The 11,224-nt window shown below is 69.2% G+C and overlaps 2 protein-coding genes across 2 annotated transcripts in view; both read left to right on the forward strand.

The window, feature by feature from the left end:
• CHLNCDRAFT_138549 (hypothetical protein) overlaps positions 1-9,500 on the forward strand; it is a gene marked incomplete at both ends in the record, with an annotated part of 13,086 nt that extends 3,586 nt beyond the window's left edge. The window contains 28 exons of the mRNA XM_005844602.1: positions 139-267; positions 498-945; positions 1,130-1,293; positions 1,558-1,630; positions 1,811-1,876; positions 2,094-2,152; positions 2,303-2,390; positions 2,573-2,663; positions 2,895-2,950; positions 3,138-3,617; positions 3,753-3,857; positions 3,998-4,151; positions 4,466-4,529; positions 4,757-4,912; positions 5,175-5,333; positions 5,539-5,644; positions 5,918-6,003; positions 6,213-6,321; positions 6,719-6,796; positions 7,075-7,172; positions 7,340-7,445; positions 7,703-7,786; positions 7,998-8,122; positions 8,417-8,482; positions 8,702-8,770; positions 8,940-9,009; positions 9,242-9,310; positions 9,430-9,500. Coding sequence (XP_005844664.1) covers positions 139-267; positions 498-945; positions 1,130-1,293; positions 1,558-1,630; positions 1,811-1,876; positions 2,094-2,152; positions 2,303-2,390; positions 2,573-2,663; positions 2,895-2,950; positions 3,138-3,617; positions 3,753-3,857; positions 3,998-4,151; positions 4,466-4,529; positions 4,757-4,912; positions 5,175-5,333; positions 5,539-5,644; positions 5,918-6,003; positions 6,213-6,321; positions 6,719-6,796; positions 7,075-7,172; positions 7,340-7,445; positions 7,703-7,786; positions 7,998-8,122; positions 8,417-8,482; positions 8,702-8,770; positions 8,940-9,009; positions 9,242-9,310; positions 9,430-9,500 — 3,429 coding nt within the window. The remainder of the gene's footprint in view (positions 1-138; positions 268-497; positions 946-1,129; positions 1,294-1,557; positions 1,631-1,810; positions 1,877-2,093; positions 2,153-2,302; positions 2,391-2,572; positions 2,664-2,894; positions 2,951-3,137; positions 3,618-3,752; positions 3,858-3,997; positions 4,152-4,465; positions 4,530-4,756; positions 4,913-5,174; positions 5,334-5,538; positions 5,645-5,917; positions 6,004-6,212; positions 6,322-6,718; positions 6,797-7,074; positions 7,173-7,339; positions 7,446-7,702; positions 7,787-7,997; positions 8,123-8,416; positions 8,483-8,701; positions 8,771-8,939; positions 9,010-9,241; positions 9,311-9,429) is intronic.
• A 560-nt stretch (positions 9,501-10,060) lies between these two features.
• The window catches only part of CHLNCDRAFT_138550 (hypothetical protein), a gene marked incomplete at both ends in the record, with an annotated part of 2,099 nt that continues 935 nt past the window's right edge, over positions 10,061-11,224 (forward strand). Inside the window, 3 exons of the mRNA XM_005844603.1 lie at positions 10,061-10,409; positions 10,633-10,902; positions 11,159-11,209. Coding sequence (XP_005844665.1) covers positions 10,061-10,409; positions 10,633-10,902; positions 11,159-11,209 — 670 coding nt within the window. The remainder of the gene's footprint in view (positions 10,410-10,632; positions 10,903-11,158; positions 11,210-11,224) is intronic.

An 11,224-nucleotide genomic window follows, 5' to 3' on the forward strand; every position in this document is an offset into this window, starting at 1 on the left:
CTTCGCAGCCTTTCTTTTACGGCTGTATTGGGTGCTGCTGCAACGGCTGCCGCTGCTGGCCGGCTAGCTGGTTGTTGCTGTCCTGTTTCCCAGCCACCGCTCAGCCGCCCCCGCCCCCGACCCTCCCTCCCCTGCCAGTCTGCGCTGGCGGCGTTTGGCGTAGCGCGGGCTACCTCAACAGACCAGCTCACAGTGCCAAACCTCTTCTACTCACTGGCCCTGCTGGCCCTGCCCAAGCTCTACATGTGCGACTTTTTCGTGCTGGCGGTGAGCTCCAGGCGGTACCGGCGGTACCGGTGGCACCGCTGGGAGAGGGGGAAGGCGGCCTGCCGGTGGTGGTGACGCCGACAGAGTGGGGAGAGGGGTGTGCCTGGAAGTGCGAGGTCGCTGTGGGGGTGGGGGTGTGCTGCTGGGCGAGCGTCGTCCTCTAGGCCGGCCCCGTGCCGCGCGCATGCCCCGGTCACCCCCTCAACCGCCGCGGCGGCATGCGCCTGCAGGTGGGGTCCGTGTCTGAGCTGCGCATCTCGATGCGCCGCCTGGGCGCCTTCCTGTCCCTGCCAGAGCCCCCCAAGCCCTGGCACGCCACGCCTGGCGCCTCCGCAGGCAGCGGCGGCGGTGCTACGGCCAACGGCCGCGACGGCGCTCCCGGCGGCCAGCAGGAGACGCCTGCTGCCGCGGCGGAAGCGGCGGTGGAGGTGGCCGGCGCGGATTTCGATTGGGCTGACCGATCCTGGGCGGAGCCTGCCGCCGCTGCAGCACCAGCGGCAGGCTCAGCGCGTGATGACGAGCCGGCAGCCGCAGCGGCCTTCCAGGCAGTGCAGGCCACCGCGGGGCAGCAGGCAGCTGGTGAGGCAGCGCCCGCCCCGCCCGCCTTCCAGCTGCGTGGCCTGCGGTTCTCTGTGGCGCGCGGCAGCCTGGTGGGCATCGTGGGTACCGTCGGGTCAGGTGCGCCTCCGCAGCATGGGAAGCCCCTCTTCTCTGCCCTGCCGAGCCAGCCCACTCTGCCCCAGCTTCCTTCCTCTCACAGCAGCTGGCAAGCCGCGCTTGGAGCCTGCCACATAGGCAGCCCCTGAGCCTCCCGCTCCCTCCCTACATGCCGCTCCCGGCTCCTCGCCTGCCACCCCCACAGGCAAGAGCAGCGTGCTGGCGGCGCTGCTGGGCGAGCTGCAGCCCACCCAGCGCGGGGGCGCCTCGGCGGCGGGCGCGGGCGTGGCGGCGGCCCCGCCAGTGACGGTCCGCGGCAGCGTGGCCTACAGCAGCCAGGTGCCCTGGATTGTGAGCAGCACAGTGAAGGTAATTTAGGGGTTAGGGGCGATTTAGGGTAATTCCTCCTCATTTTGCCGACTGATGCTATGAATGGCCCTGACAAACGATTGTTGAAAGCACATGGGGGCCAGGCTGCCGTGGCAGTGTCGGCAATGACCTGGCATGCAGGGTTGGCCCGCGGGCTGATGCGCCAGCGCAGCCCACTGCCGCGGTGCCACCTGTCGGCCACGCGGCGCGAGAAGAGGCTCCACTCACCGTCCATTCTGCCGCCGCCGCCGCTGCCGCTCGCAGGAGAACATCCTGTTTGGACAGCGATACGAAGCCACACAGTACGAAGCCGTGCTGCGGGCCTGTGCGCTGGAAGGTGAGCTGAGTTTCGCCCTTTCGCTTTGGCCATATTGTCGGCCGGTACAGGGGGGTGCGGGGGCAGAGGGTTGTTGTCAGCCTTGGGACGCCAGCCGTCAGCTGGTGGCTGGACTGCTGCCCTGCCGTGCTGTGCTGTGTCATGCTGCGCTGTGCTGAGCTGCTGCGCTGCGCTGTGCAGACGACATCACAGCGCTGCCAGCTGGTGACGAGACGGAGCTCGGAGAGAGAGGCATCAACCTGTCAGGTGCGTCGTTTTTGGGAATTGGTTTCTTTCTTCAGCAGACTGTGTTTCTTCAGCTGCTCTGTCATGCGCGTGTTGACATGGCAGCGCTGGAGGCACAAGCCACCGCAGCGGCGCGCTGGCGAGCAGCGTCGGCCGAGGCTGCCAGTCCGGCTGCCGGCTGGCACAACACCTGCTGACCGGCGGCGGCGTGTCTGCTGCGCCGCGTGCCCGCCCGCAGGCGGGCAGAAGGCTCGGCTGGCGCTGGCGCGGGCCGCTTACTCTCAGGCGGAGATCCAGGTGCGTCGCGGCGCTGGCCGCCTGCCATTGGCGCCGGCTGCCACGCCACTGGCGCCAGCTGTCGCAGCCTGAGCCTGCTCCCGCTCCCTGCTGGCTGCACCGCCCCTCGTATCACAGTACCGCCTCACTGTACCTCCCCCTGTACCGCAGCTGCTGGACGACCCGCTGTCGGCGGTGGACCCGCGGGTGGGCCGCATACTCTTTGATGACTGCATCGCCGGCACAGGCCTGATGGCAGGTGGGCGGGCCGGGCTGATGTGCCGGCACGGCCCTAGCGGCTGCCCCGTGACGCGTGTTGAGTGCACCTGCATGCCTCAACTGCACTATTACTTTGGACCGAGGATGTGGCAGGCACCTTGGAGGGGTGCACAGCGAGCTGACCTGTACTGCATGTACCACTGTGGGCCTGCTGTACTGCAGGCACCACCCGCCTGCTGGTCACCCACCAGCGCCAGTTCCTGCCCGGATGCGACGAGGTGCTGGTGCTGCGCGGCGGCGAGATCGCCCACAGGTGAGGGGCGCGGCTGGCTGGCTGGCTGGCTGGCTGACTCGCTGGCTGGGCTGCCTGGCTGGGTGGCTGCATGGGCAAGCACGCGTGGGCTCTGTGCCTCTCCGGTGCTGACATCAGCCTGGCATAGCCAGTGGAGCACCAGCAGAGGACTATCCTCTGCACTACCATGTTTTTGTCAGTGTCTTTGGCTCCCTCACGCGGGCTGCCGCTGCCGCTGGTCCTGTCCTGCAGGGGCACGCACGCCGAGCTGGCAGCGGCCGGGGTGCCCGAAGTAATTGCCTCGCAAGGTGAGGCAGCCGGTTTCGGCTGGATGGCCCATTGCCTGGCCGAAGCCCGTCCTGCGGCAGCTGGCAGGAAGCCGGCGCCGTGCCTGGCATTTCGCCCACCCTCTGCACGCGCTGCATGCGCTGCGACGCTGTTCCCACTGCTGCGCGGCCGCACGTGCCTCCTCGTCTTCCTGCCACACACGTGCAGAGACCTCTCTGGACGACTCGACATACGATTCCCACGGCGCCGCGCCGCCCTCCGCGCCCTCTGCGGCTGCTGCCGCGGACGGCGCCCCTGGCGGCAGTCCTGCAGGCAGCGGCTCGCAGCAGGAGGAGCAGGCAGAGGAGCAGGTGCAGCTTGAGCAGCAGCCTCCGCCAGCGGATGGGCATTTGGAAGGAGACGAGCAGGCGGAGCGGCAGCTCCATGCCAGCGTCGCCAAGACGACTCGCTTCGACCGCTCAGTCAGCGTGCTGTTTGGCGAGGCGGAGGGTGGCGCGGGCGGCGCCAGCCGCGGCGCCGGGTGGCGGCGGAAGCTGAGCGGCAGCTACGTGCGGCGCGCGGTGTCGGCGCGGTTTGCGAGCGGCCAGCGGCGCGCCCGAGTGGCCAGCAAGGGCGAGGGCGAGGAGGGGAGCGAGGAGGAGCAGGAGCAGGCCGCCGGCAAGGGCTCCCTCCAGCCGGGCAAGTCAGGTACTACGCCCTCAGGCCGGCCTCCGCCGCCCATGCGTTGCAGAGTCTTAGCACGTCTCGGCATGCCTGCCAGCCTCGCCCCATGCGTCCTGCCACCCCTTGCCCGACACCTCTCCTCGGAAATTTGCCCCGCAGGCCGGCTGATCGTGGCCGAGGACCATGCGGTAGGGTCTGTCCCCTGGGCCGTGTACGGGCGGTACGGCGCCCGCATGGGGCTCCCGGTGGTCACACTCATCACAGGTCAGTCTCTTGCCACGCCTTCTGTTCTTCCCGCCCGCCTGCCCTCCTGCCAGCCCGCCTGCGCGCCTGGCAGCCTGCCTGCCTGCTGGCTGATCTGCCTGCCCCCCCGATCACCTGCCCTCCCCTCCACCTGCCCGCAGCCGGCCTGCTGCTGGGCCAGGCCATCTACCTGTTTGGCGACTACTGGCTGTCGCTGTGGGCCAGCAAGGACGGGGAGGCGCAGCGGGAGGTGTACTGGGTGTGGGGGTACGCGATCATGGTGGGAGCCATCCTGGCCATCTCATTCTCACGCAGGTGGGCGGGCATGGTGGAGGTGGTGGTGTGTGTGTGTGTGGTGGTGGTGTGGTGGCGGTGGTGGGGGTGCTGCTGGCGACAGCGCAACAGGCGGGAGGTTGTGTATGTATGTAGGTGGGTGCGGTTGGGGGGTTGGGTGGGGGTTGGGTGGGGGGGCGGAGAGCGAACGAGCGAGCGCAACAAAGAGTCGGAGAAGGAGAGGCGAGAGAGTCAGAGAGGGAGGGGCAAGTGAGAGATAGCATTCACCCCGCTGCCCGCCCCCTTCCTTGCTGAACGCGCCCTGCTGGCTTCCCGGCGGCTGCTCCCGCCCGCAGCCTGCTGTTCTTTATGGCGTCCCTTCGGGCCAGCACCCAGCTGCACGACGAGATGGTGCAGCGGGTGAGGCGCCCGCGCCAGATGGCCCGCCACCAGCGCCTGCCCTGGCTGCTGCCGCCGGCCGCCGGCCGCCGCTGGCCTGCCGCCGGCCACGCATCCGCTGGCCGGCAGCGCTGCATGCCGCCGCCAGCTGTCAGCCAGGCTTGCTGCTTGCTGCCAGCGCTGGCCGGCCGCATGCACACGCTGCTGCCCCGCCCACCCCAACCCCACCACAAACACACACATTGCAGGTGCTGCGCGCGCCGCTGTCTTTCTTCCACACCTCCCCCACCGGCCGCATCCTCAACCGCTTCTCAAAGGACCAGGGGCAGGTGGACGAGCAGCTGCCGCAGGTCTTCTTCGACTGCGTGCTGGCGCTGATGATGGTGCTGGGCGCGTTTGCGCTGGTGAGGCGCGCGCGCGTGTGGGTGTGGGTGTGGGTGTGGGTGTGGGTTTGGGTGTGGGTGTGGGTGTGTGGTGTGGGTGTGGTGGATGAGTGTGTGGGTGTGGCGGGTGGGTGGGGGCTGTGCCGGCGGGGTGCAATGGTGTGGTTGCGGTTGTATGTCTATGTCTGTGTGTGTGTGTGTGTGGTTCCTGTATCCTCGCGCCTCTGCCCTCCCTCACCCCATCTGGCCACCCCACCCCACCCCCCGCCCGCCACCACCGCAGCTCATGGTGTCGGTGCCCTTCATCATCCCGCTCTTCCTGCCCCTGGGCGCCGCTTTCTTCCTGGTGCGCGCCCGCTACCTGCGCACCAGCCGCGAGATCAAGCGCTGGGAGGCCACCAGCCGCAGCCCCGTCTTCGCCTCCTTCTCCGCCATACTCAAGGTGGGCGCCGCGCGGGGAGAGGGATGCGGATGTGCGGCAAAGTCGGCAGCGGCAACTGAAATTAGAGCGTCCAAGTCGGCAGCACCACGTGCCGGCCGCCCGAGTGCTTGCGGTGTCGGTGTGTGCATGTGCATGCGGCATGGCCCCGCCCCTGCATTCTCCGCCGCACCTCGCTGCAGAAACACTTTTGCCCTGCGCCCCGCAGGGCCTGCCCACCATCCGTGCCTTCGGCGCGGGGCCCCGCTTCCGCTCCGCCTTCCTGCAAGAGCTGTCGGACAACGGGGCCTGGTGGTTCTGCTTCCTCACAACAGGTGGCTGTGGGCGTGGCTTTGCGTGGATATGTGTGTGTGCGAGTGCGTGTGTGTTTGAGAGCGTGTGTGTGTTGGCTGGGGAGCTGGGGTGGGGGCGGTGGCTTGTGTGTGCGTGACTGTGGTTTGTGTGTGCGTGGCTGTTGTTTGTGTGCGCGTGCGGTTGAGTGCATGCCGGCCGCGTGCCCTTGCCGCAAGGCCCGCCTGCCCGAACGCTTCACTCTCCCTCACCCCCTCTCCCTCCTGCTCTCCCTGCTCTCCCTGCCTGCCTGCCAGCCCGCTGGATCGGGTTCCGCCTGGACCTGCTTGTGGCGCTTCTGATGACGGCTGCACCCCTTCTCATGATGGCGGTGCACGACAGGGTGGGTGTGGGCGCTGAGGTGGCGGGCGGGCGGGCTGAGGTGGCAGGCGCGCTGAGGTGGCGCTGCTGCCTGTTTCGCCGATGCCGCGCCAGCAATGCTGGTGTTTGCCGGGCTGGGGATTTCAGAAGGCTTGCAGCCTCGCATTGCGGCACGGCGCATTCCGGCTCCACCCGCGCTCGTGCCGCCCCTCCCATGGCCCTCTGCTGCAGCTGTCCGCGCGGCTGGCGGGCCTGGCGCTCACCCAGTCGCTGCAGCTGGCGGGCATGCTGCAGTGGATGGTGCGGCAGTCGGCAGAGGTGGAGAACAACATGACATCAGGTGGGCAACGGAGGTGCTTGCGGCCGCTTGTGGCTGGGCGGGCGGCGTGGTTGCTGTGTGTGTACGTTGGGCGGGTGGTGTGCTTGCTGTGTGTGTGTGTGCTGTGTGTGTGGGTTGGGAGGGTGGTGTGCTTGCTGTGTGTGTGCGCTGGGCGGTTGGTGTGCTTGCTGTGTGTGTGCGCTGGGCGGTTGGTGTGCTTGCTGTGTGTGTGCGTTGGGCGGGTGGTGTGCTTGCCGTGTGTGTGCGTTGGGCGGGTGGTGTGCTGTGTGTGTGCGGCATCCCTGGCTCACAGTGCGACGCCACGCTCATTGAGTTCCACACCACACCCCTTCCACCACTCACATCGCCCACTCACAAACACCACACCCCTTGCCCACCACCCTTATGTGGCCCGCAGTGGAGCGCATGCTTCACTACACCCGTCTGGAGCAGGAGCCCGCCACGCTGGCGGGAGGAGGGCCCAAGCCCCCGCCAGGTGCGTCACCCGCCGGCGCCGCCCACCCAGCCTGCGGCAGGGCCACACGACGGGCCCGCTGCCGGCCGCCGCCGCTGGGGCCGCGCCCTTGGCACGGCTGCTGCTGCGCTGTGGTGCTGTGCTTGGTGCCCCCATCTGCTTCCCCTGGAGGCATCTTGCAAGCCGCCAAGCCCCCTGCTCCCTCGCCCTCCGTTGCAACTTCCCATTACCTTCACCACCACCACCGCCGCCGCCGCCACCGTCACCACCATCGCCGCTGCCTTGCCCTACGCGTGCAGACTGGCCGGCCGCCGGCCGAATCGAGTACCGCGATGTTACCGCCATTTACCGCTCGGGGCTGCCGCCGGTACTGCGGGACCTGACCTTCACGCTGGAGGTAGCCGCCTGGAAGCCGCGGGAATTGGTGCCCCTTGCCCTCCCTAGCATGCCACGGCAGCGCCACCAATGCACCCTACCTGGCCCCCCCATGCGACAGCAGTGCAGCGCAATTTGCGCGTGGCGCAGCGCGCCTGTCCGCTGAGCGCCTCCTCGTGTAAGCTGCAGGGCGGCGTGAGCTGCGGCGTGGTGGGGCGCACGGGCTCCGGCAAGAGCTCGCTGATGCTCACTCTGTTCCGCCTCATCCCCGTCACCAGCGGCGCAATCCTGATCGGTGCGCCGCTGTGGTCCTTGCATTGCCCCGGATGCAGCCTGCCTGCAGGGTGGCAGCTCCTGCAGCGGCAGCGGCTGCCTTTGCCGGCAGCTGGGGGAGCCGCCCGGGCCATTGAGTGGCCGGCAGCGTGCCCGCCTGCCTGCCTGCCTGCTGGTTGCCTTCCTGCCTGCCTGCCTCCCTCCCTGCCAGCCTGCGCCATCGCTCCTGCCGGTCCCATGTTGAAATGCTCCGCTCCCTGTCCCCGTCCCCCCCCCCAGACGGCCTGGACACGTCTGGCGTGGCGCTGGATGCGCTGCGCCGCCAGGTGGCCATCATCCCCCAGGACCCGGTGCTCTTCTCAGGTGAAGGTCGGGGGCCGGCGGCGCCGCTGGTCAGCAGTGGGTCTGCATGGTGTGCGTGTGTGCCGGTGGGGCCGAGCAAGGGGCAAGGTGCTGTGAGCATCGGCAGTGAGCGTTTTGAGTTCCTCCCTGCGCCTTCCCCCGCAACACACACACACATACACACACACACACACACAAGCAGCACCTGCCGCCCTGCTCCTCCTGCGTGCAGGCACCCTGCGCTCCAACCTGGACCCCTGGGGCACCTTTGAGGACGGGCGGCTGTGGGAGGCGCTGCGGGCCGCCCAGCTGGGCGGCGTGGTGGCCGCACTGGGCGGCCTGGATGCACACATGCAGGTGAGAGGGTGCTGGGAGGGAGGCACCCTGCCTGCCTGGTCAGATTCTGCCCAGAGAGGGACGCCAGCGGCACCAGTGCATGTGCTCGAGCTGTGACGGCCTCTGAGGGCGCGCAGCAGCGGCACCCTGGGCAGGAGGCAGGGCGGGGCGGCGGACCGCTGGGGGGGGGCGCCGGCCGGCCGCGTGCGTTGAGGGCGCAGCCGCGGTGCGCCGCTCGCCGCCGCCGCTGCAGCCGGGCTTCTTTTCCCAGCCGCGCTTTCTTCCCACCTCGCGCTTTCTTCTGCTACTCCGCAGGAGGCCGGCGACAACCTCTCCGTGGGCCAGCGCCAGCTCTTCTGCCTGGCACGCGCGCTGCTGCAGGTGCGCCCCAGGCTGCACCTTTTTTCGGCTCGCAGCCGCCGCCCGCTGCGCCCGCTGAGGCTCCCTCCTGCCGGCGGCTGCGCTGCGGCGGCCGCCTAGCTGGGCGGGCTGCGGCGCGGCGCCTGGTTTTGCATGCTTCGCACAGCAGCCCGACGCTCTACCAAGCGCTACATCATAGACCCGCCACTTGCACCCTCCCACGCCGCCCCCTCCCCGCAGGATGCCGCCATCGTGGCTCTGGATGAGGCCACTGCCAATGTGGACCGCCAGACCGACGCCCTGATCCAGGTATGCCCAGGGGAGGCAGTGGGGTGTGCGGCAGGAGGGCTGGTAGTGGCGCCGCCTGCCGCCGCTGCCCTCGGGGCTCAGCATTCGCCTCAGGCTGGGGCCTGCCTGGCGCGATTCCGTGTGGCGGTGCCAGTCGCTGAGAGGGAGGGCAATGGTCTTGTTGGTGCAGGAGGCGGTGCGGCAGTGCACGCGGCGCGGCGACCGCCGCCGAACCCTGCTGGTGATTGCGCACAGGATAGGTGGGTGGCTGGCTGGGTGACTATCTTTCTGTGAATTGGCGGTGAAGGGCTAGGTGTTGGCAGCGTGCTTGCTGCTGCCGCCATCGGTGCTCCTTGGGGGGGGTGCTGCTCGCCTGCTGCAACAGGCGAGACACTTGCACTGACAGCCCCCGACCCCACCGACCGACACCCGCACGCTATGCACCCACCCGCCAAGCACACACACACACACACACACACGCCCCCTCTACAGACACCATCATGGACTGCGACCAGCTGCTGGTGCTGTCGGCGGGGAGGCTGCTGGAGCAGGGGGCGCCAGGTGGGCTACTCGGCTGCGAGGGCGGCGGTGCTTGTGAGCGGCTGCAGCTGTTCTTACTGTCGGCCTATGTTCTGATGCCGACATGCGCCCTGCTGGTGGACCTGTTCCTCACGCTGCAGGCCAGCTGGCGCAGTCTGGCGGCATGTTTGCACGCCTGGTGGCCGCCGCGCGCGGCAGCAGCGCTGCCTGACGCCAGTCGGCAGCGGCCGGTGGGCGGCAGGAGTGAGCGGCTGAGTGCGTCTCTGCCACCCGATGCACCCCGATTCAGTTTCCAAGAGCGAGCCATTTTTTCCATTCGTTCACATCTTCCTTCACAGTTCATTTCATCATTTCAAGAAATTGCTGCGCATGTGGCGATGCGGCGGCGCTGACGTGGCCGCGCGGGATGCCAGCCTGCCGCTGCAGGACTACCTGAGCCCCCGGTGGCGTTGTTTACATTCCAGTTTCTCTTTTTCCGGACGGCCACCATCTTCAGTAGGCTCCTTCCACAAACAAGGCCACATCGCTTTGCAGCATCTAATTGGATCTCGGCTTTAGAGTCGGCGCTGCCCAATCGCTGATTGCATTGCATCCTTTAACGCCTGTGGACAGACAACCAGGCGGCCGCCAAGCGAATTGTGCCGGCAGCAAGTTCGGGCCCGCGAGTTTGGTGCGGCTCAGCATGCGGTGTATATGAAAGGGCCGCCACCCCGATCAGGCAGCAGCAAGCTCAGGGCCGCAGCCTCAGCCAACCAGCGCGGGCGGTACGCCATGCGGGCTGCGGCAGCGGTGGCCGCCGCCGTGGCGGCGCTCCTGCTCTTTGCAGTGGCCGCCCTGCCCACTCAGGACCCGGGCGCCTCAGTGGGGCCAGTGCAAGCCGTGCGCGAGCTTCTGGGGGCAGGGGCATCAGGCAGCGAGGCGGCTGCCGCCGCCGCCGCCGCCCGCCGCAACGCCGCGGGCCTCCCGCTGCTCACCCCCACCAAGACCCAGCTCTCCACCGGGCACGAGCTGTTTTACGAGTCCCCTCCCCGCCCTGTCGGCCTGCTGCTGATACTGCACAAGTGCGGGCGCTCGGGGAGCGACCACTGGCCGCGCTCCCAGCCCTGCCCCGACTGCCTCGGTGCGCCGCTGCCGAGCGCCGACGTCGCTGCGCCTGCCTCCCCTGCATTGTTGGCCCCGCTCCCTGTCAATGCACTTGTCTGTGCTGTGCCTACAGCCTGCATCCTGCATTGCCGCCCGCACACATCTCTCGACATACGTCATCCTCTGCAGCTGGCCTGACCGCGCCTGCCTCACCGTCATGTGCCTGCCCTGTCCTCCACCCGCCCACCCTGGCACTGCAGGCCTGCCCCACAGCCTGGCCAAGACCAAGCAGGCGCTGTCCCGCGGCTACGCGGTAGCCGCCATGAGCAGCCTGGACCGGCGGGCCGGCGGCGGCGGCCGCTGCTTTGCGTGGGCCGCCGACGCGCGGGCGGCGGCAGAGGTCGTGCGCTCCCTGCCCCGCACGCTGCGCCTGCCGGCGGGGGCGCCGGTGTACGTGGATGGAGCCTCCTCAGGCGGATCCATAGCCCTGCGCCTGGCCAGCATCGTGGACTTCAATGGGGCGATAGGAGGTGAGCGGGGGACGCCGCCCTCGCCGCCGCAGCGCCCGCTGCCTGCCTTCCGCTGCCTGACGGATGGAGCAGGCACCGGCCTGGCTGCCTCCTGCACCGGTGCCGCCTGCTGCTGGCAGCGGCCGGCGAGCAGCAGGCCGTCGGCCCGCCCGCAGCTTGCCCCGCGCACGCTGCGCCGCGGGCGCGGCCGCCAGCCTCCGCGCACGGGCCCGCGGGCCGGCCACCCAGCCCTTGCCCCCGCCTGCCCCCGCTGCAGAGGTCATCGCGCCACCCGGGCTGCCGGAGATGTTGGAAAAGATGGAGGCGGGTGGGGGGAAGCGCC

This window comes from Chlorella variabilis, assembly GCF_000147415.1.
Source record: "Chlorella variabilis unplaced genomic scaffold CHLNCscaffold_21, whole genome shotgun sequence".
NCBI lineage: Eukaryota > Viridiplantae > Chlorophyta > Trebouxiophyceae > Chlorellales > Chlorellaceae > Chlorella > Chlorella variabilis.